Source organism: Suncus etruscus, chromosome X, assembly GCF_024139225.1.
Source record: "Suncus etruscus isolate mSunEtr1 chromosome X, mSunEtr1.pri.cur, whole genome shotgun sequence".
NCBI classification, from domain to species: domain Eukaryota; kingdom Metazoa; phylum Chordata; class Mammalia; order Eulipotyphla; family Soricidae; genus Suncus; species Suncus etruscus.
Window position 1 is genome coordinate 31,502,266 of NC_064868.1, and position 27,891 is coordinate 31,530,156.

Genomic DNA, 27,891 nt, shown 5'->3' on the forward strand with positions numbered 1-27,891 from the left:
GTGAAGGGCTGAAACCGGGACTTATTCATGTGCCTTACTACTGAGTCACCAAAATAAGCTTTGTCCAACAAACCATTCTTGCTACTACCCTACTAGGTACTGCTTGTAATGAAAAAGATATTCTGTGTTTTCTATCATTAATCTTTCCAGCTTCATTCCTGAATAATCTTTTGAACCTATATTCTATTGAAAAATTATATAAAACTTGCCAGTGACCTCCAGTTTTCCAAATTAAACAGCACTTTTTGAAATGGCCTTATTTGAATTTTCAGGTACGTGCCTAATTAACTACTCCTTAATTCTAGACATCTCTCCTGATTATCCTCTATATACTTAGGCTATTTTTAGCTCCTCTGTTTGTTCTGTACCTCAAGGTCACACATAGATGATCAACAATACATCAATTATCATTCTATTGTTAGGAAAAATTTATTTCTGTGCATACACTTTACCTGAAATCTTTACAAAATCTGATGCCTACTTCCATTTTATATAGTCACACTGTGCTTGCCCTTGAACACAAAGGACCAGCCAAAATATTCTCTCTCTAAAATACATGACAAAATGTTTGCACTTTCTATATTGCTTTTTCTCCGGGCCTTTTAAGTAACTTCTGCTTATCCCAGTCTAAGTTTATGTCATTTGTCCAGAGACACTTTTTAAATATGCTATTCAAATCTGCTCTCAAATGAAGTCCCTTTTATTTTAACTTTAACATGAAAATGTCAGTACTGGGATTATGGAGAAAGAGTGTAGCATGAAAAGCTCTGTAGTAGCATTAACTGAACTCAGCTAGGAGTGATAGCTCGATTCAGAACCAGAAAGATGCCTGATTAAAGGCAAAGGTGGCCCCAAACAAACAAATTTCATGGCCCATTATTGTTTGGGGTATGAGTTTAGTTTAGATATTTGTGTCTTATATCTTGAGAAATGAATTATCAAATCTATGGGAATAGAAGTGGTGGCCCCTGTCATCTCATTATCTAGTTGAAACAACTAGGCACTAAGGAACTTTGGTTAAATGAATGGTGCCATGTGAGTAGTGAGACAATATGCACCGATGAATTTGGCCTTTCATGACCAAGACATAATTACACAACACAAAGTTTGCAATCTAACAGGGAAGACTTGCTTTTTTATGTATACAGACAATTAAAATAAGTACACATAATCACAAAATGATACTTTCAATCTTATAAAGGTAATAGTGCCCAACATGTTGTAAAGATAACTAAGGGAAACAGAAAAGTAAAAAGGAGTATAAACAAATATCGTGCTTTAGAAGGCCAGTACCCTGACATCCTGAATATGGACACCAAGCTTCTATTCATCTAGTATGCTTGAAATATTTTAGTAGATAGCCCAAGAACCAAGAAGCATATCGGAACCTTTACAGAAACCAAGTCCACAAACTTCCTAGGAAACCTTCAGTGTAAACTTGTAAGATAATTATATTTGGTTCCCCTCAGACTGGCTCTTAGATACTCAAACTCTAGGGCAAGTGTACAGGAACTTATGATTAACTATGATCATGCACTGAAATGTGGGGGCATGTTTTAGACTGAAGATTTTTATTTTTCAAATATCAACATTTCATAGCACTTTAAAATTCGCTTTTACTTCCTTTTCTAGCTTTTTATGTTACATTTTCATGTGACGCAATTTAGAACAAAATGACTGAGCATCTATTTTGTGTATGGGCTCAATACTGCCTCTCATGCCTTTGACATTCTAGAGCTAACATCGGTTAATAAAACCCTTTCTGCCATGAGACTGACAATGAAAACATTAACATTCAAACTTGTCCTTGAAAGCAGTGTTAATGCTTTATTTTTTTGAGTTACACTAGCCGGAACTGGGACTATTTCTAATGTGACATCAAGGAATTTAAAAAGAATTAACGAAGTATTTGGTAGCCAATAAAAACTTGGTTTCTTTAGTCCTTTTTCTCATTACTCAAATGTAAAAGTACATATAGTAGGGCCCGGAGAGATAGCACAGCGGCATTTGCCTTGCAAGCAGCCAATCCAGGACCAAAGGTGGTTGGTTCGAATCCCGGTGTCCCATATGGTCCCCCGTGCCTTCTAGGAGCTATTTCTGAGCAGACAGCCAGGAGTAACCTCTGAGCAATGCTGGGTGTGGCCCAAAAACCAAAAAAAAGTACATATAGTTATACTTATTAAAAACAGCTAGGAAATATTGCCTTATGGATCACATATTTAATTTAACTTTAATTGTTCTACTTGCTCTGCAAGTATCAGTAAAGGAACTTGAGGAAAGCAATATTTAGTCCTTGAAATGCTTGTCCTAAAACTCAATTTGATTCTTTGCAAAGGCTATTTGATCAAATGTACTACTTATTTTCATCTGTACTTAACTTTTGACAATTTTACTCATCTATTTATTTTATAACAGGAAAATATATCCTTGCCATAATACTCAAGGATTTAACATTTTACACTTTTGACAAAAAGCAGACAGAGTACGAAAACTAGCTGCGAGTTAGTGATTTTTTAAATCAAATCCAAAATGTATCTGAAAATTAGGTGAGCAAAATAAAGGTCTATGGGAAAAGACTACAGAGACTGCCAGTCATGAACACTATATATATATATAAATATATATATATATATATTTTCTAACACCTCATTTCTTTTTCTATAATTTTACCCATTTATATATATTCCTAATCAGGAAATAAGATATAATGGTCAAACTGACCATCTAAATGTTCTTAAAAGCTTGAAGAGAAAATCATCACAATCATTACACATACTTCCTTTTATCACAGATTTCAATGGTAAAATAAGTATTAATGAACATAAGAATATGAACAAATCTTAAACACTAAATAAATATGGTGTGCTTGGAGGTCGTGCATTTCAATTTGTTATTATTTGTTTCGGGTTAATTGCCACATCTAGTAGAGTTCCAGACTGATTTCTGTCATCTGTACTCAGGGAGCACTGCAGCACTCAAGAACCACATAAGGTACTAAAGATAAAAGTCAGGTAAGCTGCTCTCAATATATTTAGGATGATGGCAATCAAACCCAGGTCAGCCAAGTATGAAACAAGTACTCACTGTACTATCTTTTCAGCTCTCAATTTTCGATTTTTCAATAAAGCAAAACTGCCACATATAAGGAAAAAAAATTAAATGTTTAACTGGGGCCATGTAAGGGTTATATCTCAGCAGCAGAGTATAAACTTCCCATATGTAACAACCTGGTTTGGGTCCCCAACATCATGGGGTTCATGGGATTAAGTGAAATTTTGACTACTTAATTAGCCATGAAGAATGATATTGTCATTATTAGATTACACCATATTTTACCTAAAACAAAGACCACAGTTGTTAGGTTACACCTTATTTTACCCAAAACACAGATCACCCCTAGTTTCTTTGTATGTTTGTTTACAACTTGAAATTACCCCCAAATATAGATTCTCTTATTTGCAAACCTGGATTTGTTTGCTGCCCCAACCAAGGGTGGTCTCTGTACTCATTAAAAAGACAGTTCTGGAAGGCAGCTTGCTCTCTATATAAGGTAGAAGACTGCCAGAGTACATATGTTTCAAACTCAACCTGGTTTGGGTTATTTCATTCACAAACCTGATACAGTTTTGTAAGTAATAACAGCACAGTAGTTTTAATGCTCCATATAATGGCCTCATCTCACATTTTGGGAGGCTTTTCAAGTGATGATAATGGGACCCAGAATTTTTCAGTCAACTATTCAGCAGTTCTGTTCAGTGGTCCAAGATTGTGCTTCTGTTCAGAACTCGTACTTGTTGTGTATGTAAATATTTTAGGGGATTACTAGGTTACTCACCCTAAACTGATTGGTGATTGTGCCCTACCCTAGGGTGTGACCTGGCATTCTGCCCCCACCCTAGGGTAGTACCTGATTCTGCTTCCACCATTGGTTGGTATCTGATCCCACCATTGGGTGGTACCTGATTCTGGGGGATAAAAACGAGGGTCTGTGGAAGGCCAGGGCTTTTTGGCTGGAACTGAATCTGAGTCTTTGGACTTCAGTCTTGTCCACCGAATAAAGCGATTATTTCCACGAGCCTGACTGTCTGCGAGCTGTTTACCCGCCGTTTCACCTCAGAACCGTCGGCTAGACAGGGTGGCAGACGCGTGCTCCGAGCTGGAAGAGAAAGGCCTCATCCTCCATCCCACCATCAGTCAACCTCTTCAGGGGCTGACTTGCTACAATACTCAGGACCACCAGAGCTACCAGTGTGAATTGCTCAGGGCCTCCAGACTAACAGCCAGCAATGCTTGAGGAGCACTAGAGTCATTCAGGTGTTGCTTGGAGACCATATGGTCCCAGGGATGAAACCTAGGTCAGGGGTATGTATGGTCTATATAGTCCTGTGCTATAGCCCAAGGACTAAGCCCCACTGCTTTATGAAATAAATTTGGTATAAAATCTGCAATCATATTGTGCAATGAACTATAATATGAAATATTTCCTTCTGATCCTTTAGAAAGCATGGATTATCAAGACTAATATGTTTTTAAAAAACATTTAAGTTTGGGAATGCTTTTAAATTAATTCCAGCTAAATATTTACTTATGCATTTGTACTCTCAGCTCAATTTATACAATAGATATTTATAGTTTATTTGTTGAATAAACCTAAAATAAGATAAAATATTAAAAATACAGATGGATTCCCAAAGTATTACACACACATGTACCACTCTAGGTTAAAAGAGTATCTTTAAGTTAAAATGCTTTAACATATACTTAAATTGGTCTTATTATGTAAATGCTTGTAAACTATTTATACATACAAACATTAATAGACAAGTGCTTAGCATTTTTAATATATTTGCAACTATAATCATTTTGTCACTCATACCCAGCAGTTCTCAGGGCTTACTCCGGGCACTGGACTCAGAGTTCACTCCTGGTAAGTCTAGGGAACCATATTTAGTTGTCATTGATTAGATCAGTGTCAGAAGAGTGCATGGAAAGGACTTTATATGCAATACTACCTCACTCGTACCTCTATTGCTGTTATTAAAGAAACATACTTCTCTCACTGATCTGAAGTTTTAAACAGCTGTCATACCAATTAAACATATGTGCCATTCTTTTTGCGGGGAGCAGGGAGTTTTGGGCAATATCCAGTGATGCTCAGGGGTTACACCTGGCTATGCGCTCAGAAACTTCTCCTGGCTTGGGGGACCATATGTGACGCTGGGGGGATCGAAACTGCGGTCCATCCTAGGTTACGGGTGCAAAGCAGATGCTCTACCACTTAAGCCACAGCTCCGGTCCTGCCATTCTTAAATATAAATGCCAGCAATGTTGTTCTCTAATGCAAACATACAAGAGAAAGACCAACAGTATTCAACTTTAAAAATGTTTATTTTTTATTTTTTAATTAGACCATTGTGAAATACAATCCTTTCACAGTTGTATTTCAGGCAATTAATGACAATGAATTAGGCCCATTCCCAATACCAGTATTGACCTCCCTCCACCACTGTGGAGTGAACTATAATATGAAATATTCCACATGCATCTCATACCTCCACTCATAGATCCCAGGGCTACCAATGTAAAAGGTCCATTTTGTGTTTAACTTGTCGTAGTTTGGGTCTCTTCTTTCTATTGTTGTTGACATTGGGGTGGGTATTTAGAGCTGACCATTTTTTTTCTACTCAATGGTCCTGAGATCACTTGGCCCCTGAGCCCAATCCACATTTTTTTTCAATTTGTAGGAAGACATAGAAATATGAGACAGATCAAAATGACTAAAGTTCTATGTTTCTATGAAAAAGGTGGGAGCCTCTACCTAGAATATAAGTAAAATTAAAAAAGAAAAAAAAGTGGGGAGGGTAGATGTGACTTTTTTTTGCATAGGCACCACAAACGTTGGGAAAATTAGAAAGGAATTTCTATTGGCCTAAGAGATACAGAGTATTTCCACCCATGAAGCAAAATGTCAAAAGACTGACTACAGGCTCCAGACTTGTTGGTTGTCCAACCCCAATGTCTCTCTTTATAGTCCCAGAGAAATTTCTGCTCAGTCGTTGTCAAAGTCAGTCTTCTATAGTTGGCAATATTGGATTTTTCATAGGTCCTAGGATAAAGTCTTTCTTTATAGTTCCAGGACAAATTCTGCTTAGTCGTGGTTATTGTAGTCAGTCTTGTGTACTTAGAGATCTTGGTTCCTGCACAGATCTGAAGACAAAGCATCTTCTGATTTAATTCACAGTTGGGTGGTGAAGTAAGGCTGCCTGTCCGTAGATGAAGTTGTTGTTGTTTCCTCATCATCATCAGGGTGTCTTATTGACCTACTCTGGAGCAGGTCAGTGCTAGGGCAACATGGCCCTCCCACACCCACAGGGGGGGTTTGATTCCTGGTACTGGTGCCATAAACTGTGCAGATGTTTAGATTTAACAAACTTGAATTTTGTTTCACCTCTGTTAATAATTTCTTAGATTTGATTCCCTTGTTAGAGAAACTGAACAAAATTGTTCGAAGTTGCTTCAAACAATTTCATGATTTAAATATAACGTTTCTTTCCTGCCACATGTCATCGGTGTCACTGAATTATTCTGGCTGTGATCTATAATAGAGTTACTTTTGAAATACTTGCATAGAATAACAACTGGATAATCACTTCAGCCTTTATTTCAGACCTCTTCTATGTTAGCTTATTTTCTCAGCACACATGTGGAATAATGGTTGAAAAGAAATGAGTGAAAAGGGGCAATGCCAGCAAAGTACTGGCACCAAGGACAGGCTTCTTCTGAGGATGCTCAAAGTGGCAAGCGAACGAGTTATATCTAATTGAAGACAGCTAAAGACAGCTGGAATTGTGTATATAAGAAGCATGCCCCCCATCCCAATTTCTTAATTACCTAAAATGGAAAATAAGCCTAGCAATGGCCCTGGAGTTGAGAGCAGTTCTTATGCCCAACTCCATTTCACAAGGTCTTTTTCTGACGCACATGCCAACAAAATGATTTTTCAAAATGATGGTATTGATGTTATGCTACTGGGCTGCAAAATTCCTTTCTTCAAATATTAACATTTTACTTGATCTGCCATTTCCTCCCACATCTAAAATGTGGCATAACCTTCTTTCTTTCTAAAAATGGCATAACCTCACTGGAATATACAGCTTCACAGACTGTATGTTTTATATGCCCCAAATCATAGCTTATTTCTTGATTTTCTGTCTTGTATCAACTGAATTATTTCCCAGACATCCATACCTATGAGAATATGAGAAACATAGCTTCTTCCCAAATGAAAGTGATGAGAAGGAACTAGTGAAAAACAGGTAAATTAACATAAAACCAGTTCAATGCTGGATATCCTGTGATCTATACTGGAAAGATAACAGTATTTCTATTGGCCTTGGGATATGCTGAGCAACAGGGAAATAGGAAATAGGAAACTATGCTTGCTGCATAATTGATTATATTACTCCTCCAGGAAGTAAGAACAAAAATTGTCAACATTTGCAAATCCTAAAAATATACATATAAGTGTACACAACCTACATATCTTAAAATAACAGAATAATGGTGATGCTGCACAGACTCAAAAGCGACATAATATCTCCCACAAATGATAAAACATACCATTTCAAACATAATTAACCAAAAATTATGTTATTTGTGGTGCTTATTCTGGACATATTATATGAGAAAATTTATATAAGAAAGGATAGTGATTAGAAAAAATCTTGCATCCAAATGGAATGAAATGGCATAGATCACCCTTGGTCCCACTGTATAGGGAGGAGGAGGAAACAAATTGGAGAGGGAGGGATAGATGCTAGAAGAGAAATAATGGGGCTTAGGAGTCAAGGGGACACAGTACATCAATGTTGATAGAACTAAATTTCCAAACACAGTGAATAACACTGAACTGAAAAAGGTGCTTGTCAAGATGACAGGCTGCCATAGGGGGCAATTATGGGAGGAACCCTGAAACATTGGTGGAGGACAGTTAACACTGATAGTGGAATTGGTGGTGCAAAATCTCTTGTATTCCTACAACTCAACTATGGAAAACTATGTGAATCATGGTGCTTTAATAAAACAGAATTTTTTTTTTTTTGGTTATTGGGTCACACCCAGCAGTGCTCAGGGATTACTCCTGGCTCTACGCTCAGAAATCGCTCCTGGCAGGCTCGGGGGACCATATGGGATGCTGGGATTCGAACCACCATCCTTCTGCATGCAAGGCAAAACGCCTTACCTCCATGCTATCTCTCCAGCCCTGATAGAAATTTTTTAAATACTTAAAAAGTCTTGTATCCAATAATTTTTTTAAAACAACAATAATATCCTTATGAAACCAGGAATCTCAATGAATAACAGGTAACCTCAACATGTGGGAAAGGAAGTTCTTAGAAAACTTGCCTCTGAGCAAAAGGGGGAGAAAAATTCCTAGATATCCCTCTTCAATTAAAATGCACACTATCTGGACGTGAACTGATTGGATTTTTAAATGAACCTGTCAAGGCGCAATCAGAAATGTTTTATAATTTCTCAAAAAAAGATGGTTAGGTAAATGATTTTTCCTTTCTTTTTTTGTCCATCAGTTCCCTCCCTCCCTCCCTCCCTCAATCACTCACTCCTAAATCCCTTCCTCACTCTTTCTATCATGCCTATACTGGATTAGGTGTTCTGTCTCTTGCTCCACTAAATGAAATAATTGAGAATTGCTGCACTATTTAATTTCCAGGCAAATATCCCATTGCTAAGCCTGGCTGGGTACAGTTTTGTCTAGTTCCCCCATGAGAATCTATGGTATACAATTTTCTCATAAATCTGCTGAATATTTTAAATAAACTTCCTCAACAGTCTCTCCCTGAAGAGCTCATATTTTGTTACCCTCTTACTTCCATGTGACTGAACAGTTACATTAGCCTTCATATCAGGCCCTACTGTTCTTACTTTCTTCTTAAAAATAAATGTTAATGTTTCTGTCTACACTTAAGCTGCCAAAAGGGAACCCTAAAGACCATCTCAGTGAAGACATCTGAAAGATTTTTAAAACACCTAATTCTTTTCAATGGCAGGAAGAATGTTCAATAAATATGAGAAGTGTTTTAAATATAGATCTAAAATTAATGTACCGTCACATATTTCCAAATAAATAGAAGAAGGTAGAGTATGGACAGCAGACTGAAGAAACATATGTGTGTATTGAACTGGGGTTATACAGCTCAGCAGCAAAGCACTAGTCTTGCATATGTAAGCCCCTAAGTTCACTCTCCAGCATGGCCAAAAATAGCCCATTAGTAATAAGCATGTGCATGTTAATTATTGTAAATTAAAATGCAGTCAATAGCATGGAGCTCAAGTCAGATTTCTAGGGGTTGAGTCCTAAATAGACTTCTAACAAGCTATGTGACCCTGAGCAAGTTTTTAATCACAATACACTAAGTTTCTGCTTCCTAATTTGAAATTTTCAGTGACAATTAAAGCATTTCCTTAGATAGTTAGGAAGAGGCATTACGCATATAGCAAGTGAATGTTGCTTTGGGAAACAGAGGACAAAATTTGATATTCCAGCAAATAGCTAGGATCTGAAGAGCTGTAGAGATAGAGAATAAGATTGAAACAAAGAGACAGGGATCAGATAGAGCTAAGCACAGAAATACATAAAGAACTTTAAATCCTTAATGAGAAACATTACTTACAATATATTCACAACAGAAGTACCAAGAACTGATAGAGTGGTATTATACATTGTTGAAAATTACGATTTTAGGAATATTTCAGTAGATATATCATTAAATATTAACCATCAATTCTAGCTGCAATCCATGTGTGCAAAAATCCACCCATATATCCTGATTATGAATCAGACTATGATGAAAGGAGGTCCCTAGCAATGAATGATTGGGTAACTAAAAACACTAAGATGTAATTCAAAGAAGTGACTACATTCTAGCCCAATAGTAGCCCAGAAAGCAAGAAGAGCAATCCTATCCCCTTTGTGGACACAGGAACTAAGGCTGATAAGGTTTGCTGTGCCTGCACCATTCCAGAGAAGACTGGATCCATACAAAGAGATGCTCTAGCAGGAACAAGAAGCTGTGATAAGATTATTAAGGTGGGCCTGCCCCTTATTTCAGAACTCTTCCCTTGGACAAGACCCAAGTAAAATACAATTAATATACAAAACAGGCACCCAGTAGTAGCAGACTGTGGAAAACCAATAAAAAAATAATCTTTGTGAAGACAAGTGACATTACTTCCTGTTCTTAGGGGCTACTGACATCTCAATTTAGGATGTGTGATTTTTTTTTTACTTTATTGGGTGACCTTGGCTTTCTCCCCTCTGGAGAAGCCTGGTTCTCTACTGAATGTGTTAATCTCTCTCCTAATAAACCTTAAATAAATCTATTTATTGTCACTATTCATCTCCCCTTAAATTATTTCCTATGACGTTAGGTGATAAACCCGAAAAGAAACTGGGCAATTCTTCTCTCCAGCCTACGTTCCATGGCTCCCTGTGAAATTAAGCAGTGGGGATTAACTCCTGCAGCATATTGATCAAGTGGGATTGGCCACAGTCTTTTAACTATGCCTAAAACAACTAGTAAAATGCAAGTGTCTACTATTGCATAGATGCTTATAGAGCTCTACTCTTGGAAGCAAACTTGACTCAGTGAGACCAAAGTGGGTATCAGGAAGACAGCAGCCTCCCCCTGAAAGCTAATACACTTTATTCTTCAGCTCACATCATTCATCATTACTCCAGTAAAATCAAATTACAGTGGAGACCAAAAATATCAAAAAATAATAGCAATATGTATTTGGCCTGAGTACAATCATCATTTTGTTTGTTTGTGGGGGCATACCCAGCAATGGTCAGGTTTTATTTCTGGTTCTGCACACAGAGAAGATTCCTGCTGGGGCTCTGAAATTCATTCATGATTACCAGGATAGAATCCCAGTCAGCCTCACAAAAGCAAATGTTTTTACCCACTCTACTATCATGAAAATCAAGTTTTTCCAAACAAAATAGATCAGACACAGATGGATTCAATAGTGAGTTCTTTCAAAACAAGGTTTAGGAGAAGAGATGAGCAAAGTCTTCTTCAAAGAAGAAATGCCAAAAAGCACATGAAATTATGTGCTGTATCATTTGTTCATCAGGGGAAATATAAATCAAAGCAGCAATGAGATGACTTCATACCACAGAGACTGGTACACATCAAAAAGTACCCCAAAATGGGGAAAAGATACTTCCCTGTCATTCTATGTTTCTTATATTACTATCCACTGTAGCACAAAACTGTAAAGAACCTGAGACCACAGTCATTGGATAAATAAATTGTACATACAAACAATGAAATACTACTCAGTCAGAAGAAAAAGATAAAGTCAAGAAATTTGCTCCAATATGGAGAAACCTGGAGAGTGTCATGCTGATTAAAGTTAGTCAAAGGGAGAGAAAGATCTACACAGAATGTTTTCTCTCATTTGTGGAATATTTTAAAAAGTCACTATAATGGAATAATGAATATTTATAGAAAAATGAGAACTGGTATTGAATATGAAACCCTTAAGGGGCTGGAGGATAGGACAGGAGCAAGGGAAAGGGTGGTTGGGAAATACCTATGCAGTAGGACAACATTCAACCTGAAGGAGGTGGTGTTATCATCAAAGTACAGTAAATCCCAGTGAAAAAAGTATATTTAGAAAGTATCTTTTAGGGCCCGGAGAGATAGCACAGAGATGTTTGTTTTGCAAGCAGTCGATCCAGGACCAAAGGTGGTTGGTTCGAATCCCGGTGTCCCATATGGTCCCCCGTGCCTGCCAGGTGCTATTTCTGAGCAGACAGCCAGGAGTAACCCCTGAGCACCACCGGGTGTGACCCAAAAACCAAAAACCAAAAACCAAAGGTACTTTTATACCAAAACGGACACAATAGAAGCACTTGGTGTTGAAACATTGTATAACCCAATCATGAATAACTTTGTAATTTCACAACCACTATATGAAAATATATTTTAAAATAATACACATAGACAATTCATATGATTGGGTAAATCTCAACTACCTTGTGAAACCCCTTATTTATCTAAAAATTTGGAATAAATCCAATCCAGGACAGGTTTAATGATGAAATTAAATAAAACCATACATGAGAATCAGCTAGCACTTTATTTAATAGAATGCCTAGGTGGTGTAGAAATGTTATCTTTTTTCTATTTCTGGTATCACCACTTTCTCATTATATTCTTAGACTATATTCCAGGACAATACCCCTATGAAAATCAAGATTTATTCTCAATACCATGTAACTTTTATAATGCATACTTTAATTACTAAATTTCTCAGTGTCGAAACTACAAAACCTCACATTAAATTAACTGTCAGTTTTATTGTTCAGCAAGATTTGAATCTTCAACTATGATCTTAATATAAAATATTACCCAATATAAGATAAATCAATGGTATGGAAAAAGCCAATCAATAATAAACCCTAGGTAAATAAGTTTACTCAAAATAAGCAGGTCTGGAGCAAGTGAGGATTACTAAGGTAGTAAGTCTGCACCAAAACCATTGGTGGCGGGAATGTTGCACTTGGTGAAGGGGGGTGTTCTGTTTATGACTGAAACCAAACTATGACAATCATTCTTGTAATCATGGTGTTAAATAGAGATTTTATATAAAGAAGAAAAATTACACATGGATGAATAGAAAAAAATTAAAAAACAAACAACAAAAGGAACTGGCAATCACCAAGTACAGGAATAAGGGTGAGAGAAAAGAAAGGTCAGGAAGAGAGACTTAGGGTAAGAGTAGTGTCATGGGACCATTGGAGGCAGTGCTGTGACGTAACTTTGCACATTAATACCCGAAACCTGAACACTATTATGATCTTATTACAAAAAATATAATACAGTTTAAAATTATTATCCAACCTAAATTATATTTGAAGACTGTAACTCCACTGATTAATAAAGTGCTTAGCAACACTACCAGAGCAGTAGAGAGTAAGAAAAATAGAATGCCTGTCTTGAAGGTGGGGAGTGGGGGAGAAGTGAAATGGGGGGCATTGGTTGTGGGAAGGTTGCACTGGTGAAGGGGTTGTTGTTGTTGTTGTTGTTTTTGACTGAAACCCATCTACAAACATGTTTGTAATCATGGTGCCTAAAAATCTATTTATAACAGAAATATACAACAGAAAATAATATCAGGCTGTAGTTAAAAATTTTATTTTCTTCAGAAAGTCACTGAGTACCATTTTCAGCCTTACTTTTTTATATAAAGTTGGATTTATGGTCATGCATTTTTTAATAACATGTGTGAGACTATTTTTAAGAAAAATGATATCTCTAAACTTTATATTATATCTGCTGTGGCTTTCTTATGAAGAATTTCCCCCCTAAAGTGCATGCTAAAATGTTTTATATACTTAAATAATTCATTTACAATATTAATGTTGTATTACCTATTCAAAGTAACTGAAATTAATTAGCACTGATTCAGGAAAATCCGGATGCTTCTCATGAGACTAACTCAGTAAGCTTGTGAGAGGTTTCTCTATTTTGTTGTTTCCCTAACCAACCCACAAGCCAAAAACATCTAATAAAGCTGAATTAAAGGAACAATTATGTATATATAAAACTTTTGTGACTCTAAAATGAAGTGGCCTTGGGTTGTCAACTAGTCCATTCTTCATATTAAAATATTATTAGACCAAAAATCAAATTGACCCAATAATAAAGTCTTATGCAGTTATACCACCATGTACAGAATGCTAGCATATGATATTGTGTCTTGTTATATGTTTATTAAATATTTATATGACAACCTCTCTTAAATGGCTGATAAAATATTTAACATCATCCTTATTCTGTACTTGATTAAAATCAGACATCAAATTATTAAGTAAAATATCTTAATTCAGGAAATATGAGATGAAACCAATAAAATCACATTCAACAGAGATCATGGATTTTTCTACAGAGAATTAAAGAGCTGGGACAAGTATGCCCAAAGTTGAGGTGCAGGAAAATCCCAAGACAGAAAATGTGCCCCAAATTATCAACTTTTGGGGCCAGAGAGATAGCATGGAGGTAAGGTGTTTTTCTTGCATGCAGAAGGACGGTGGTTCTAATCCCGGCATCTCATATGGTACCCCATTCCTGTCAGGAGTAATTTCTAAGCATAGAGCCAGTAGTAACCCCTGAGTGCTGCCAGATGTGACCCCCAAAAAATTATCAACTTTTTTGATCTGAGGATCACAACAGCCCTTCTCAGTGCTTTGTGCTCAGGAATCATTTCTAGTTATACTGAGGACTCTATGTGATAGAGACTGATTTTTCAGGCAAGTGCCTAACATCTATAGTACTTCTCTGGCACTTACCTCATATTCTTATGGAATAATCTACGAAAGTACTACTGAATTCCTCTTCATGAGAAAACAGTTCCATGAAAGCAAAATTAACATTGACATCTTAAAGACAACATTTTAAGTACAAATTAGTTTTGAGTATAGAGTTTGGGGCTTTGGTGGGAAGGGTTGTATTAATAGGGCTGGTTTTTTTGGTGACTGATTTTTGGTCATTAATTTCCACTTTCCTCAAAAGTCCTATGAGGATATTCACTTGTGGAACAATTTGTTATCGTTTGTACATGCCTATGGTCACAGGATCTTTTCTCACATAGGAGAATGTGAGCTTCCACCCAAGATGCCTATCTAGTGGCCTTTGAAAATCAAGTAAAACCTACATGAAACACACAGAAAAAGGCAGAACAGTATTTCTAGGCCTTCTCTCTTCTTGTCATAATAAGGTTATGCCAAGCCAGCATAAGTGGCAATTCTAACTTAAAAGTGCCAACAAGATGTGATTTAATAATATATAATTTAGCTCAGAAAGGAAAAGTGAGTCCTTCCAATTTGTACTAAATTAAACTCAGAAGTCCAGAGATCTATGCACAGTTAGACATAAAATTCTCCAATTACAGACCTCAGAGTTTATATATGAGTTTACTCAGAATATCCTCCTCCTGATGCAACTAGCCACTTGAGGTTATTATTTCATCAAACAGTATTCCTTTTTCCCTAACCCAAATCTAACAGCCTGATTTTTTAAGAACATGCCTAAGTATAATTGCAAGAGACCTCTTCTGTGATATTTATAAAGATGCCTGGGTTACAATCATTAGGATATTCAAACAGAAAATAAAACAAGGATAGAAAAAAATGAATAAAAATCACAACACTTCAGAGTAAATAACTCCATGTAAATTGCTTTATATACACAGTCATACTCTGTTCTATATATGTTATTTTCTCTTGTTCATGCTACTATTAGTATAATTAAATTTGGGGTGGGGCAAAGTTTTTTCTGCCAGGGGCCATTTAAATTTTTATATCATTTGTGGACCATAGAATACAGGAATATAGGCCAAGAAAATTACATATGTTTTCCCTATCAGCAGAAGGGCAAGTATAAGGAAATTTTGTGACCTTAGATAGCCTAAAGGCCAGATATCCCCATCTCCTCATTTCAAAGTCAGATCAAGATCAATCAAATTTTTCCTGTGAGCGATTGGATTAGTGAAATTTAAACTATCTGTTCCAAATATTTTTACAGAACATCTGCTATATTTTAAGAACTCTATTGAATTCTAGACATATATAAGAATGTAGACTCTTGGGGCCAGAGCAGTGGTACAAGCGGTAAGGCATCAGCCTTGCATATGCTTTAATAGGACAGACCAAGGTTCGATGCCCCGGTGTCCCATATGGTCCCCCAAGCCAGGAGCGATTTCTGAGCACATAGCCAGGAGAAACCCCTGAGCATCACCAGGTATGCCCCCCCAAAATAAAAAATACATTTCTAATAATGTGTGTGTTCAATCTTGTGAAGTATGGAAACGTGTGTGCAAGACCCTGAGAGCAGTTCTGGAATCCATAGCAGTTTTCTGCAGAATCTCTTCTACTCCTCCCAATTACTGCCTTTTTCTCTTATCATTCTTTAGTTTTAAAAAGTAGTTGGCCAGTTTCAAAATATATTCCCTGATTTTTCTTCCACTGGTTCTGTTTTTATCATTTCCAAGACAGTTCTTACACCTATTAATACTTCACTGACAATTGCCATCATTCAGAATATAAGCTTTCGGGAACCTCCTCTAAAATCTCTATGGTTTCCTGTCCATCTCTACTCTATTTTATTAAAAATATAGATAATACATTTTCCTAAATCTCTACTCCATTCTGTTTAATTTGTGATCAACATTGGTTATTACCTACCAAAACTTCAGCTAAATGTCTATAATAAGGCCTTCTATAATCTTCTATTTATGAATACAATACAACATATGACCTAGCCAATGATGTGAAATGATAGCTTCATCTCTCCACCCCTTGTCCTTAGCCAAATAAATCACAAATTTAATGTTCTTGTGTCATCTCCCATACTGTGCCTTGTATGTCTTTATTCTGTGGACTAGCATGTGAGATTCCTTAACAATATTCCCTTTTCAGTCGGTCTCTTTATTCTTCACAAAATCCACAGTACTGATACATATATGCCGGTGTTATGGAATAAAATTCAACGGAATTAATAAAATAAAAATTCATTTAGCAGAATTACACCAAAGCTTCCCTGTTACGTGAACATCTAGGTCATGCTACAGGTCACCAGAAGACATTAGTCTCAATCTTGGCAACCCAAATACTTGAGATTAACTAAATTTAAATCTATAAACTGATGGCTATGATTCTAAGAGGTCATTTTATTTATCTAATCTATCCTTAATTTATGATATTAGCTGAACTCAGAATATAGTGCATTTTAATGCCTGAAAATTCTAATAATTAGTATTATAAAGTCATTGTTCCTGTTCTTACTAACCAACATAGCAAATGTAAATGTTAAAAACTCTCAAAGAAACTTAGAATGGGCTACTAAACTATGTTCTAATCTTCCTTTTAGTCTGACTGTACTGAGCCCAAAGATTCCTCAGTCAAAAAATTTCCTTTTGATTAAAATATTCTCTGAAATAGCAAACCTCATTTTCCTTGATGGGTGTCCAAGCCCATAGCAGTCTCAATAATACATCAATTCCTATACAGAAAATCCTTTCACTCCTTATCAACATCATTGAATAAGTCTGTCTCCTAAGACAGAGATAACTAACCAGAATTACTCCTTAGATTTCTTCACAAGGGGAATGTAATGATCAGCTAGTTCATTCTCCAGGTAATCAATCACCTTTGGCTGACTCAGAGCCAAATCAAAGATACCAATTCGCTCCCCAATGCAACAGCTCTGAAAAGTGAATGGTTTGTTTCAACTTTTGCAACAAATTATAAACTTTTCGGTTACCTATTCTTAACAGCTCTGGCTGATTTAATAGTAAGCATCACTGTGAGATCAATCACTTTAACTTGTCTAATTGGCAAATAAAGTAAGGAACATAATTCTAATATTTCACAGCAGTGGGAGGTCTAGTTTGCTTCATAATAAAATGCTACTGAAATAAAGCGAAAAAAGGGTCATGATGCAGAATAAAGAGAAGAATTTGTTCAATATTTATGGTATATTTTATAGATTTACAAACACTTTTATTTCTAAGAGAGAAAGAAAAGAAGTTATTTAGAGAAAGAGCACCCTCTCACCTAAATAGAATTGAAATATCTAAAATCAGGCCACCTGTAATCTCTTAGAAAAAGTTAAGATGAATCAAGGACATACTCTCTATAATCCACAAAACGTAATATTTTAGAAACATAGAGAGTGGTAGTAGGATTGGCCATGATTCATTGTATGTCTGAAACTCAACGATGAATGACTTTGTATATCACAAATATTTCAGTAAAATTAAAATTAAAAGAAAGCCTAAAAGTTTTGTCTGCCAATCAGAAAGAGGTGCTGACAGAGCTGGGTGAATCTCTTTTGGGATTAATTCAAGGATACTGATGTATTCTGTTGTCAGGATACATTTCCGTATTTTCACTCGCTTAACTTTCCTGGGAAGATAAACTGCAAAGTCCATCAATTCCCATGCAAATAAGACTTTGGTTTGGCTCAATATCTAAAGAAAGAACATTTTCTCTTCTTTCTCAAGAAGGAAAGAGTAATTTAAAAAGTACATATACTTTTCAAGAATATGGGCCCAGAGAGATAGTACAGCGGCATTTGCCTTGCAAGCAGCCGATCCAGCACCAAAGGTGGTTGGTTTGAATCCCGGTGTCCCATATGGTCCCCAGTGCCTGCCAGGAGCTATTTCTGAGCAGACAGCCAGGAGTAACCCAACCCCTGAGCACCTCCGGGTGTGGCCCAAAGCCAAAATAAAAAAAAAAAATATATATATATATATATACATGCTCCACATTTAAATAATTTCAACTCTTTCATTAGTGATTAGATTTTTGTTCATTTTCTGTATTTTGCAATTATCTCATGCAAAAAAGAACATGTTATCAATTGTCATGTTCATACTTTTTCTTGTCCCCGTTTTATAAAAATTGAAATATGTTTCAACATTTAAAGGTTGGCTTATCTCTAAGCCTGCAACCCATTTCCTTCTGCTTTTGTGTAGGCACTTAGGTGGAAAAGTCCCCGATGTAAGATTATATCATCAACTGGAATATAATTCTGTTACTTTCTTTTTCATAGTATTCTTTTCAAAAGCAATTTAGTTCTCATCATAAATGGCATGTTTTCAAGTAATGGACAACCTATTCAAATTTTATAGCAATATTAGTCAAATATTTTCCATTTCATTCACCCCATATCACCCAAAGCAAAGAATAAAACAGATCAGTGGCAGAGTCAGAATATCAAGAGTCTACAGAGTTCATCTAACTGAAATGAAGATCTCCTCAGTTTCCAGCTGAGACTTTTCCTTTGAATTTCCCTAAGTCATTTAAATTATGGTGACCCAACTATTCTTCAGTCATTCATTCAGGAACCCTACTTTACGGCATTCTACCTAGATACCAGGCTCCAACATTATCCCCTTTCACAGCATTACTGGGTGTAGCCTTGTCTCTTGTAGAAATGCTTGTTTAAAAAATAATGGAGGGGGCCGGAGAGATAGCACAGCGGTAAGGCGTTTGCCTTAAATGCAGAAGGACCTTGGTTTGAATCCAGGCATCCCATATGGTCCCCCGAGCCTGCCAGGAGCAATTTCTGAGCATAGAGCCAGGAGTAACCCCTGAGCACTGCTGGGTGTGACCAAATAAAACAAAACAAAACAAAACAAAACAACAACAACAACAAAATAATGGAGGGGCCAGAGCGATAGCACAGCAGTAAGGAATTTGTCTTGCACGAGGCCAACACTGGATTCCAGCATCCCATATGGCCCCCTAAGCCTGCCAGGAGTGAGGCCTGAACACAGAGCCCGCAGTAACCCCTGAGTGCCGCTGGGAGTGACCCAAAAACCAAAAATAAACAAACAAACAAATATAAATAAATAGATAAATAGATAAATAGATAAATAAATAAATAAATAAATAAATAAATAAATAAATAAATAAATAAATAAATAAATAATGGAAACATGAACACCATGTCTGGTAAGAACACCAGAAACCTCTGGTTCATTGCTTCCTTCTACAGATCCAGAGAATTTGAAAAATGTCTGAAAAACACAGATTTAGTTAGTGGTAAAGTTTGGATAGTACTTGGGCTTCCACAACTAAAAAGGTTGGCTTAGATTAGATTCCTCGCCAAACATATCAAACGCAGTTGCTTTTTGGTTAAGTAAAGATAGTTTAACAAGACTATCTCCACTTCTTGTCCACAGATAAAGTTGCTGTGACTCTCCTATGACCAACAAACACTCTCAGGAGAGAATCCTGTGATTCAGAGAGAAACCACAACCAGCTTTCAGAGCAGACCAAGAAGAGATATTGGAGGTACACAACCACAGAAGAAAAGCCGTCAAGTCTGAGAACTCGCACCAGGATCTAATGTATCAATTAAAATTGCTCATTAAAATCTTCAAATAAAATTTGATGTTCAATTAAAATCTCCTGTGAAGATTATGATGAAATCATAGCATTTTGTTTTACAGATGTAGTAAGTGAAGTAACACGATTTCTGAAATGGAATTTGTTTCTCTATTTTGGGGAGGATTAGGTGGGAGTGAGGATTAGCTAATACCAAGAAATGCTCTCGTTCAAGGTCCATATGCCTTGTGAGGATTGGAACCAGGGTCAACCAACTACAAGGCAAACACTTCACCCTTGTATTATCAATACCATGCCAGAGTAATGAAAATCTAGTTAGTGAGGGCAGTGTAGGGCCTAGACCATTTATTATTAACACCTGAAACTCCTTTGTTTTAGGGTCACACCTTGTGGTAATCAAGACTTACTGTTGGTTCTGTACTCCTGCATCACTCCTGACAGTATTTGAGGGATTAAATATGGTGCCAGGAATCAACCTGGGGTCAGTTTGGTGCAGGAAATGCAATTTATCCTCTGCACCAAATCTCCAGTCTGTAATCTGAAACTTAATAAGTTAACTAGGGAATTCAAGGACAGGATCCTTCATCTGAATAGAAGGATTCTGAGACTGGCTATAACTGCATTACCAAATCAACATTAGAGATATAAAGATTAAATCTGCAACTGCTGAATTAAAAATCTGCTCCTCAAGAAGGCAGGATAGAGAGTGGTAGGAAAACTAGGGGCATCAGTGGTGGGAAATAGACACTGGTGGTGGGATTGGTTTTGGAATACTGTATGCCTAAAACCCAAATATAAATTTATAAATTCCCATGCTTTAACAAAATATTTAAATACTACAAAAAAGTAAAATGAAAATGGGTGATGTGGAGTCTTGAAAAGTACAAGTTGAAGGAACATATATTTCCTTTTTAAGCTGTAAATCCAAAAACCACCCATAAATCAGCAGGGCTGTGTAGGGAAAATTCAAGACAAAATTCAGGATGCCAGTAAAATACAAACATGAGAATAAAAATGAACAATTTTAAATGCAATATTGAATACATTTAATTATACTTGAAATTTTTTTTCATTATTTTGGTGACAAACGGTGTACTGAAGGCTTACTCCTGGCTCTATATGCAGGGACAACTCCAAGAAAGGTTCAGGGTATCATCAAGTTTGCTGAAGATTGAGCCTGGATCAGCCTTGTGCAAGACAAGTGTTCCCTGCTTTAATATTGCTCCAGTGTGTACTTGAATTTTCTTAATCCTCAACTAGTTATTGTTTTTTGTTTTTTTTTTTTTTTTTTGGTTTTTGGGCCACACCCGGCGTTGCTCAGGGGTTACTCCTGGCTGTCTGCTCAGAAATAGCTCCTGGCAGGCACGGGGGACCATATGGGACACTGGGATTCGAACCAACCACTTTTGGTCCTGGATCGGCTGCTTGCAAGGCAAACACCACTGTGCTATCTCTCCGGGCCCTAGTTATTGTTTTTTTTAAATATTAAATCTAACAACTTTTATCATGCGATAACCATAGAGGTTTGTAGATTATGTATGTGTGTATCATACAATGACCTGTTGCCACAATAAACCTCGAGTTGTAACAGTGGTTATTAGAAAAAAGACCCTAAAAATTCCAGAACAGAAATATCCTTGTACATATTTTAAATACAAAAACAGCAAGTACTTTCTGGCAATCAGGAAGCATAATTCTAAATATACAAATAAATCAAATATGGATACTACCACAGTGAGTCTATCTTTTATATAAAAGCAGGATTATAGATGTTCATTTTCAATAAGCTTGGCCTTCTCCAAGAAACTATGATTTTAATTAAAGACATGATAAGGAGCCAGAGAGATAGCACAGTAGTAGGGCATTTGCCTTGCACACGGCCAACCGTGGATGGACCCGGGTTCAATTCCCAGCATCCCTGTGGTCCCCTGAGCCTGCCAGGAGAAATTTCTGAGAGCAGATACAGGAGTAACCTGAGCACTGGCAGGTGTGGTGTGGTCCCAAAACCAAAATAAATAAATAAATAAAGTAAAAAAATAAAGACATGCTAAAAAATTCTTGTATCATTATTTAAATTTGCATTGCAAGTAATCCCTACAGAGATTGTCTTCCAGGAAAAAAACTTAAATAAATAACATACCTAGCATTGTTCTCTTCCAGTAATATGTTTAACTTTTACAATGAAAAACTGAGGTAAACTATATTGGACCAAATTATAATTTCAAAAACTATTTCTCTGAAGGGATGGGTTATCAAAGATTATATAACTGAAAATCAGTCATGATATTTTGCCATGTATCTCACAGTAATTCAATAAATTAAAAATATTTCTCTGCACCTAAAATGTTATGTCTTTTCTATCTCTAAGTTTGGTATATGTATACAAATAAATGTGTTAATTCACCTCTATGAATATTATTCACATACATTTGGCTTGTGTTTCATTAAAATGTTACAAAGTACACGAACCTTATGTTGTTGTACTTGACGTTTTAGGTCCTCAATATCAGGTCCAAGGGGTTCCTTCTCCATTTTTCTTGTTCTGTCCTCCGTTGCTGTAAGCCAGTCGTTTAACTCTTTCAGTTGCTGATTCTGGAGATCCATTAGAACTTTATGTAAACTGAAAAATAGGAAGACAGGCATTATTATCTCTACCAAAGCAAATGTTCTATGATTAAAACTATTACTAGCAAAAAGGTTGACATCTATAATATATGGTGTGTTCACATGGTTTGGCATTTGTTAAATATGTAGAAAGAGGGGCCAGAGTGGTGATGCAACGGTAGGGTGTTTGTCTTGTACGCGGCTGACCTAGGACGGAAGGCGGTTCAATCCCCTTGCATCTTATATGGTCCCCAAAGCCAGGAGTGATTTCTGAGTGCAGAGCCAGGAGTAACTCCTGAGCGTAACTGAGTGTGGCCCAAAAACGTCATGAAATTTTCCTATACATGGATGTACATGGAATCTATCATGCTGAGTGAAATAAGTCAGAAGGAGAGAGAGAGAGAGACGCAGAATAGTCTCACTCATCTATGGGTTTTAAGAAAAATAAAAGTCATTTTTGTAACAATCCTCAGAGACAATGAGAGGAGGGCTGGAACACCAGCTCACTTCATGAAGCTCACCACAAAGAGTGGTGAGTACAGCTACAGAAATAACTACACAGAGAACTACCATAATCAAGTGAATGAATGAGGGACCTGGAAAGCCTGTCTGGAGTACAGGTGGGGGTGGGGTGGGATGGAGGGAGATTTGGGACATTGGTGGTGGGAATGTCGCACTGGTGAAGGGGGGTATTCTTTACATGACTGAAACCTAATCACAATCATTTATGTAATCAAGATATTCAAATAAAGAGAAAAAAAGTAACAAAATGTAAGAAAGAAAATATGTTGAATATTGATCAATTACCTCTGAAGTCATTCCTTCTCTGAGATATTAGCATTCTAGTTTTTCTCAAATTGCATATCACTATAAATGTGGGCATATTAAAGTGAAATCTATTTCAGGTAGCTGAGCTAGTAGTATTATTTTGGCATTAATCTAACAAAAAATTTTATGGAATTGATGACTAAATATGGTTACAAACTTATATCCCTCTTCCTATCTGGAAAATGAGTCTATTCCCCATCCTTGTGAAAATGGACTGGCCTGGAGCTTTATACTGACCCACAGAATGGTCAACAGAATGTGGCAGAAATAACGGAGAAGCTGCTCTGTGTTTGAGCTATAAGAAAACAGGAAGCATTTATATTCTTATACTTGGAATCCATCTGACATGCTGTTAGGATGAGAAGCCACAATACTGAATTATTAGAGACCACATTGAGAGGACTATGCAGATTAAGAGGCTATTTTAGCAGGTAAGATTCCTGTTTCATGCAACTAAATGAATAACCCAGCTCTGTCACAATCACAGAACCATTACTGAGATCAACTCTGCTCCAATTCCTGATAGGTCAGGAATTCCTATCTGCTCCAATTCCTGATAGGTCAGAACCAATGTATCATTGCATATCACTAAGCCACAATGATAGAAAATAAATATTCAACAGTTCAAGTTCAATTTGGAAATGGATAGGAGACATGATATATTTTCAAATGTGGATTTAAAGTCCTAGAGGGTTTGCATCTGCAACATGCTTATGTGCCCCAGAAGCAAGCTCTTAAAACTTACCAACTGTAATTTCCTCATCAGGGACCTGAGATAATGTTTTGCTTATCAGTTACATGCCCTCATACTGAGAAAACAAATTCAAATTTCAACTATTCCATTCATTTAAATAAAGTTCTTGAGATTCAAATTTGAAATGCTACTACCTATACTAAGATAAGCATTATTTATGAATGCATACTTAAAGCATTCTTGGAAATTATTCTACTGAAGGCCTTCTTAAATTTAGCTACTTTTTTTGTTTTTTAGGCCACACTCAGTGATGCTCAGGGGTTATGCCTGGCTATGCACTCATAAATTGCCCCTGGCTTGGGGACCATAGGAGATCAAACCACAGTCCGTACTAGGCTAGCAATATCCTACTGCTTGCACCACCACTCCAGCCCCATTTTAGCCACCTTTAACACATTTTTTGTCTAAAAATATTTTATACAACCTAAGTATATAAATTAGGTGGACAAATCAAATATATACTGATAATATATCTGAATTCATTGTAAAATTTATGGTGATACCTCCACAATCAATCGTGAGACCCCCCCCAAGGATTTTCAACCCCCAGTTTACAAAATATGGTATACTAAACACTAATCTGAGTCCAAAATGTTTAAAAGAAGTCATGATTTTACTTAGAACTATACTGCTATAATATCAAATTTTTGCAAGATATTTCCATTGTTAAGTTCATATGAGCACATGGAACACACACAAACCTGAGTTAAATTCAACATAGATCATAACAAAAGAGACAGTACAGAAGCTAAGGTGTATATGCCCTGCATATGGCTGCCCACAGTTTGATTCCAAGGGTTTCATAATGTCCTCTGAATGCCACCATGAGTGATCCCAGAGCACAGAGCCAAGATTAAGCCCTGAGTACCACTATGTGTAGCCCAAAAGTCAAACTAAATAATTATATAATTAAAATGACACCCCTTATTAAACATTAACGTTTCATTACACAGTTGCCCTGGAACCCATTTGAAACAAAACCTATACAGTGAAATTTCAATTGCCAAACATATATATATATATATATATATATATATATATATATATATATCCCTTTTTTAAATAAGAAACTACATTGATGGAAGAGCTATTCAAATGAAGGAGAAACTTCAAGTTGGTAGCTGCCTTTTAGTCAATGAATATCAGCCCGACATGGAAAAAGACCTAAATATATCACATTATTGGTTCTGTCTATCCCTTGGAGCTGACCTGATAATGATTTCCTGAGAGTTGTTTGCAATATTACGCCTCACATTTGCTGTTTTTCCTGCCTGGTTTGGCATTTCATTAAGCTAAAAATCTCACATTTAGAGAACTGAAGAAAAAATTGCATTACTTATACTTGAAGAAGTATTTCCAGTCTAATACACATTTCTTAAAGTAATAAATGATTTCACTTTTTAAATATTTGATTTTTTTATATTTTATTTAAAATATTTCCTGACATCCTTATCTATTTGCTCTGGGATTGTTCCTACAGGGGCTCAAACCTGGGTCTCTGTGTGCAAATGAGATCTTTAGTCCATTGAGCTCTCTGTCTGGTCCTTGACTTCACTATCAGTAATGAAAAGTTTTGAAAAAAGCCAAAGCAAATACCTAGTCTCCCACTTAATCTCTTGGAGACATTAAAAAAGTGGCTCTATCAATATCAAAATTACTAAGAGGAAATTATTTTAATTTCCATAAAATTATAGAAGGGATGCAGAAAGAGAGGCCAAGGTGTTTAAATGTCATCAACAACAGCACCTTAGGACTTGAAGGCAGTGTAAGAGACAGAAGTGCTTGCTTTCCATAGCCCAACTGGACCCAAATGTGAGATCAGGCACTGCCTAGAATACCAGAATAATGCCTGGGGTGATCTGAGAACAGGGTGTGGCCTAGAAAGTAAAACAAAAGGGACATGGAGTGAAAGCAGAGAAATAGGGCTTTTTTTATATCAGGCCAACCTGGGTTCAATTCCTGGCACTCTGTATAGTCCCCCCAAATCCTGCCTGTATTAATCTCTGAGCATCACAAGTGTGGCCCAAAAGAACCACAATAACAAAATAAACCTGAATAATGATGAACAGATTAATTCAAAGTAGAATTATGAGTACCTACTATGTGATAGTTCATGCTCTATCTGCGACAGAACTATTCACACAACAAATTTGAGTCTGTAAACTTTGTAGAAAAAGCTTTTTGAACTACTGGTAATTCTCGAACTCTTTTTTTTTTTTTTTTTTGATTTTTGGGCCACACCCGGTAACGCTCAGGGGTTACTCCTGGCTATGCGCTCAGAAGTTGCTCCTGGCTTGGGGGACCATATGGGACGCCGGGGATCGAACTGTGGTCCGTCCAAGGCTAGTGCAGGCAAGGCAGGCACCTTACCTCTTGCGCCACCGCCCGGCCCCAATTCTCGAACTCTTAACAATTGAAGGAAGAGAGCAGTGAACAGAAAGTTCCAAACACATTTTAGACAGTAATTTGTACAAAGGCCCAGAAGCATCAGGAGTAAAAAGACCAGTATAGGAGGAGCTGGTTGAACTCTGATGGAACACTGAAGTCTGGCACATCTCTCTGGACTGTCTGTCTTCTGTGCGGCATCTGTGGGCCTGATTTCCTGTGTGTCTGGCTTCATCTGTGGACGGCTAGCCTTCCCTGGAAGTGAGTTTTTCTACCCAAAAGGGAGGAGCCAGAGAGCGCCAGCTGCTCAGCTTTGCTACGCAGCAGCGCACATCATTTAATCAATAAATACAACCACAATATGTACAAAAACCCACAATACAAGTGTGACAATGGGGAAACAATGCAGGACTGCGCCAGACATAGATAATGAAGATGGCAACTCTGATGACCAAAACATGGCTAACCAACTAGTCAGTCTCTCAGATAAGGAGTTTAGAGTCTCAATATGGAAGATGTTCACAGAACACAAAGAAAGTATAGAAGAGAGCACAAATAAGAATCAAGAGAATATGAAGATAGAAATTAGAAAACACCAAACTGAAATTTCAAGTCAAATAACAGGTCTGAAAAACTCAGTAGACGAATTGAAGAGAAAATGGATGAGCTTTCCCACAGGTTAACAGCAGCTGAGGACAGAATTGGTACACTGGAAGATGAGATAAATAACAACTCCATACAGCAGAAGAGATTGGAAAAAAAGCCTTAAAGCAAATGATCAAACAATGGAAAAATTACTCAAAAAATGGGAACAGATGAAAATAGAAGTCTATGATAAGCTCAACAGAAACAACTTAAGAATCAATGGAGTCCCAGAGACCCAGGAAGAAAATCTCCGGAAAAATCAATGGTCAAGAACATCATTAAAGAGAAACTACCAGAGCTAAAGAACATGTGATCAAATCCTACATGCCCAAAGAGTACCAACTAAAAGAGACCCCAGAAAAAAACACCCTAAGACACATCCTAGTCACGATGACGAATCCCACAGATAGAGACAGAATTCTGAAAGCAGCAAGATCAAAAAGAGAAATTAAATTCAAGGGAACATCCTCGAGATTTACCGCAGACCTGTCAACAGAAACACGCAAGGCCAGAAGGCAGTGGTGGGATATAGTAACAAAACTCAATGAAATAAATGCTTCACCTAGAATACTGCACCCAGCAAAACTCACTTTCAGGTTTGAAGGAAGAATACATGGCTTCACAGACAAACAACAGCTCAGAAACTTTAAAGACTCAAAACCAATCTTAAAAGAAAAACTGAAAGATCTACTTTAAGACAAGACTGACCCACAGACACACCAAAGTTCGA

General features: G+C 36.8%; 1 protein-coding gene across 1 annotated transcript in view; it reads right to left on the reverse strand.

Moving 5' to 3' along the window:
• Positions 1 to 27,891, reverse strand: part of DMD (dystrophin) — a 2,686,579-nt gene that overhangs the window by 1,829,820 nt on the left and 828,868 nt on the right. The window contains exon 12 of the mRNA XM_049766737.1: positions 22,415 to 22,565. Within this exon, the coding sequence (XP_049622694.1) occupies positions 22,415 to 22,565 (151 nt within the window). The remainder of the gene's footprint in view (positions 1 to 22,414; positions 22,566 to 27,891) is intronic.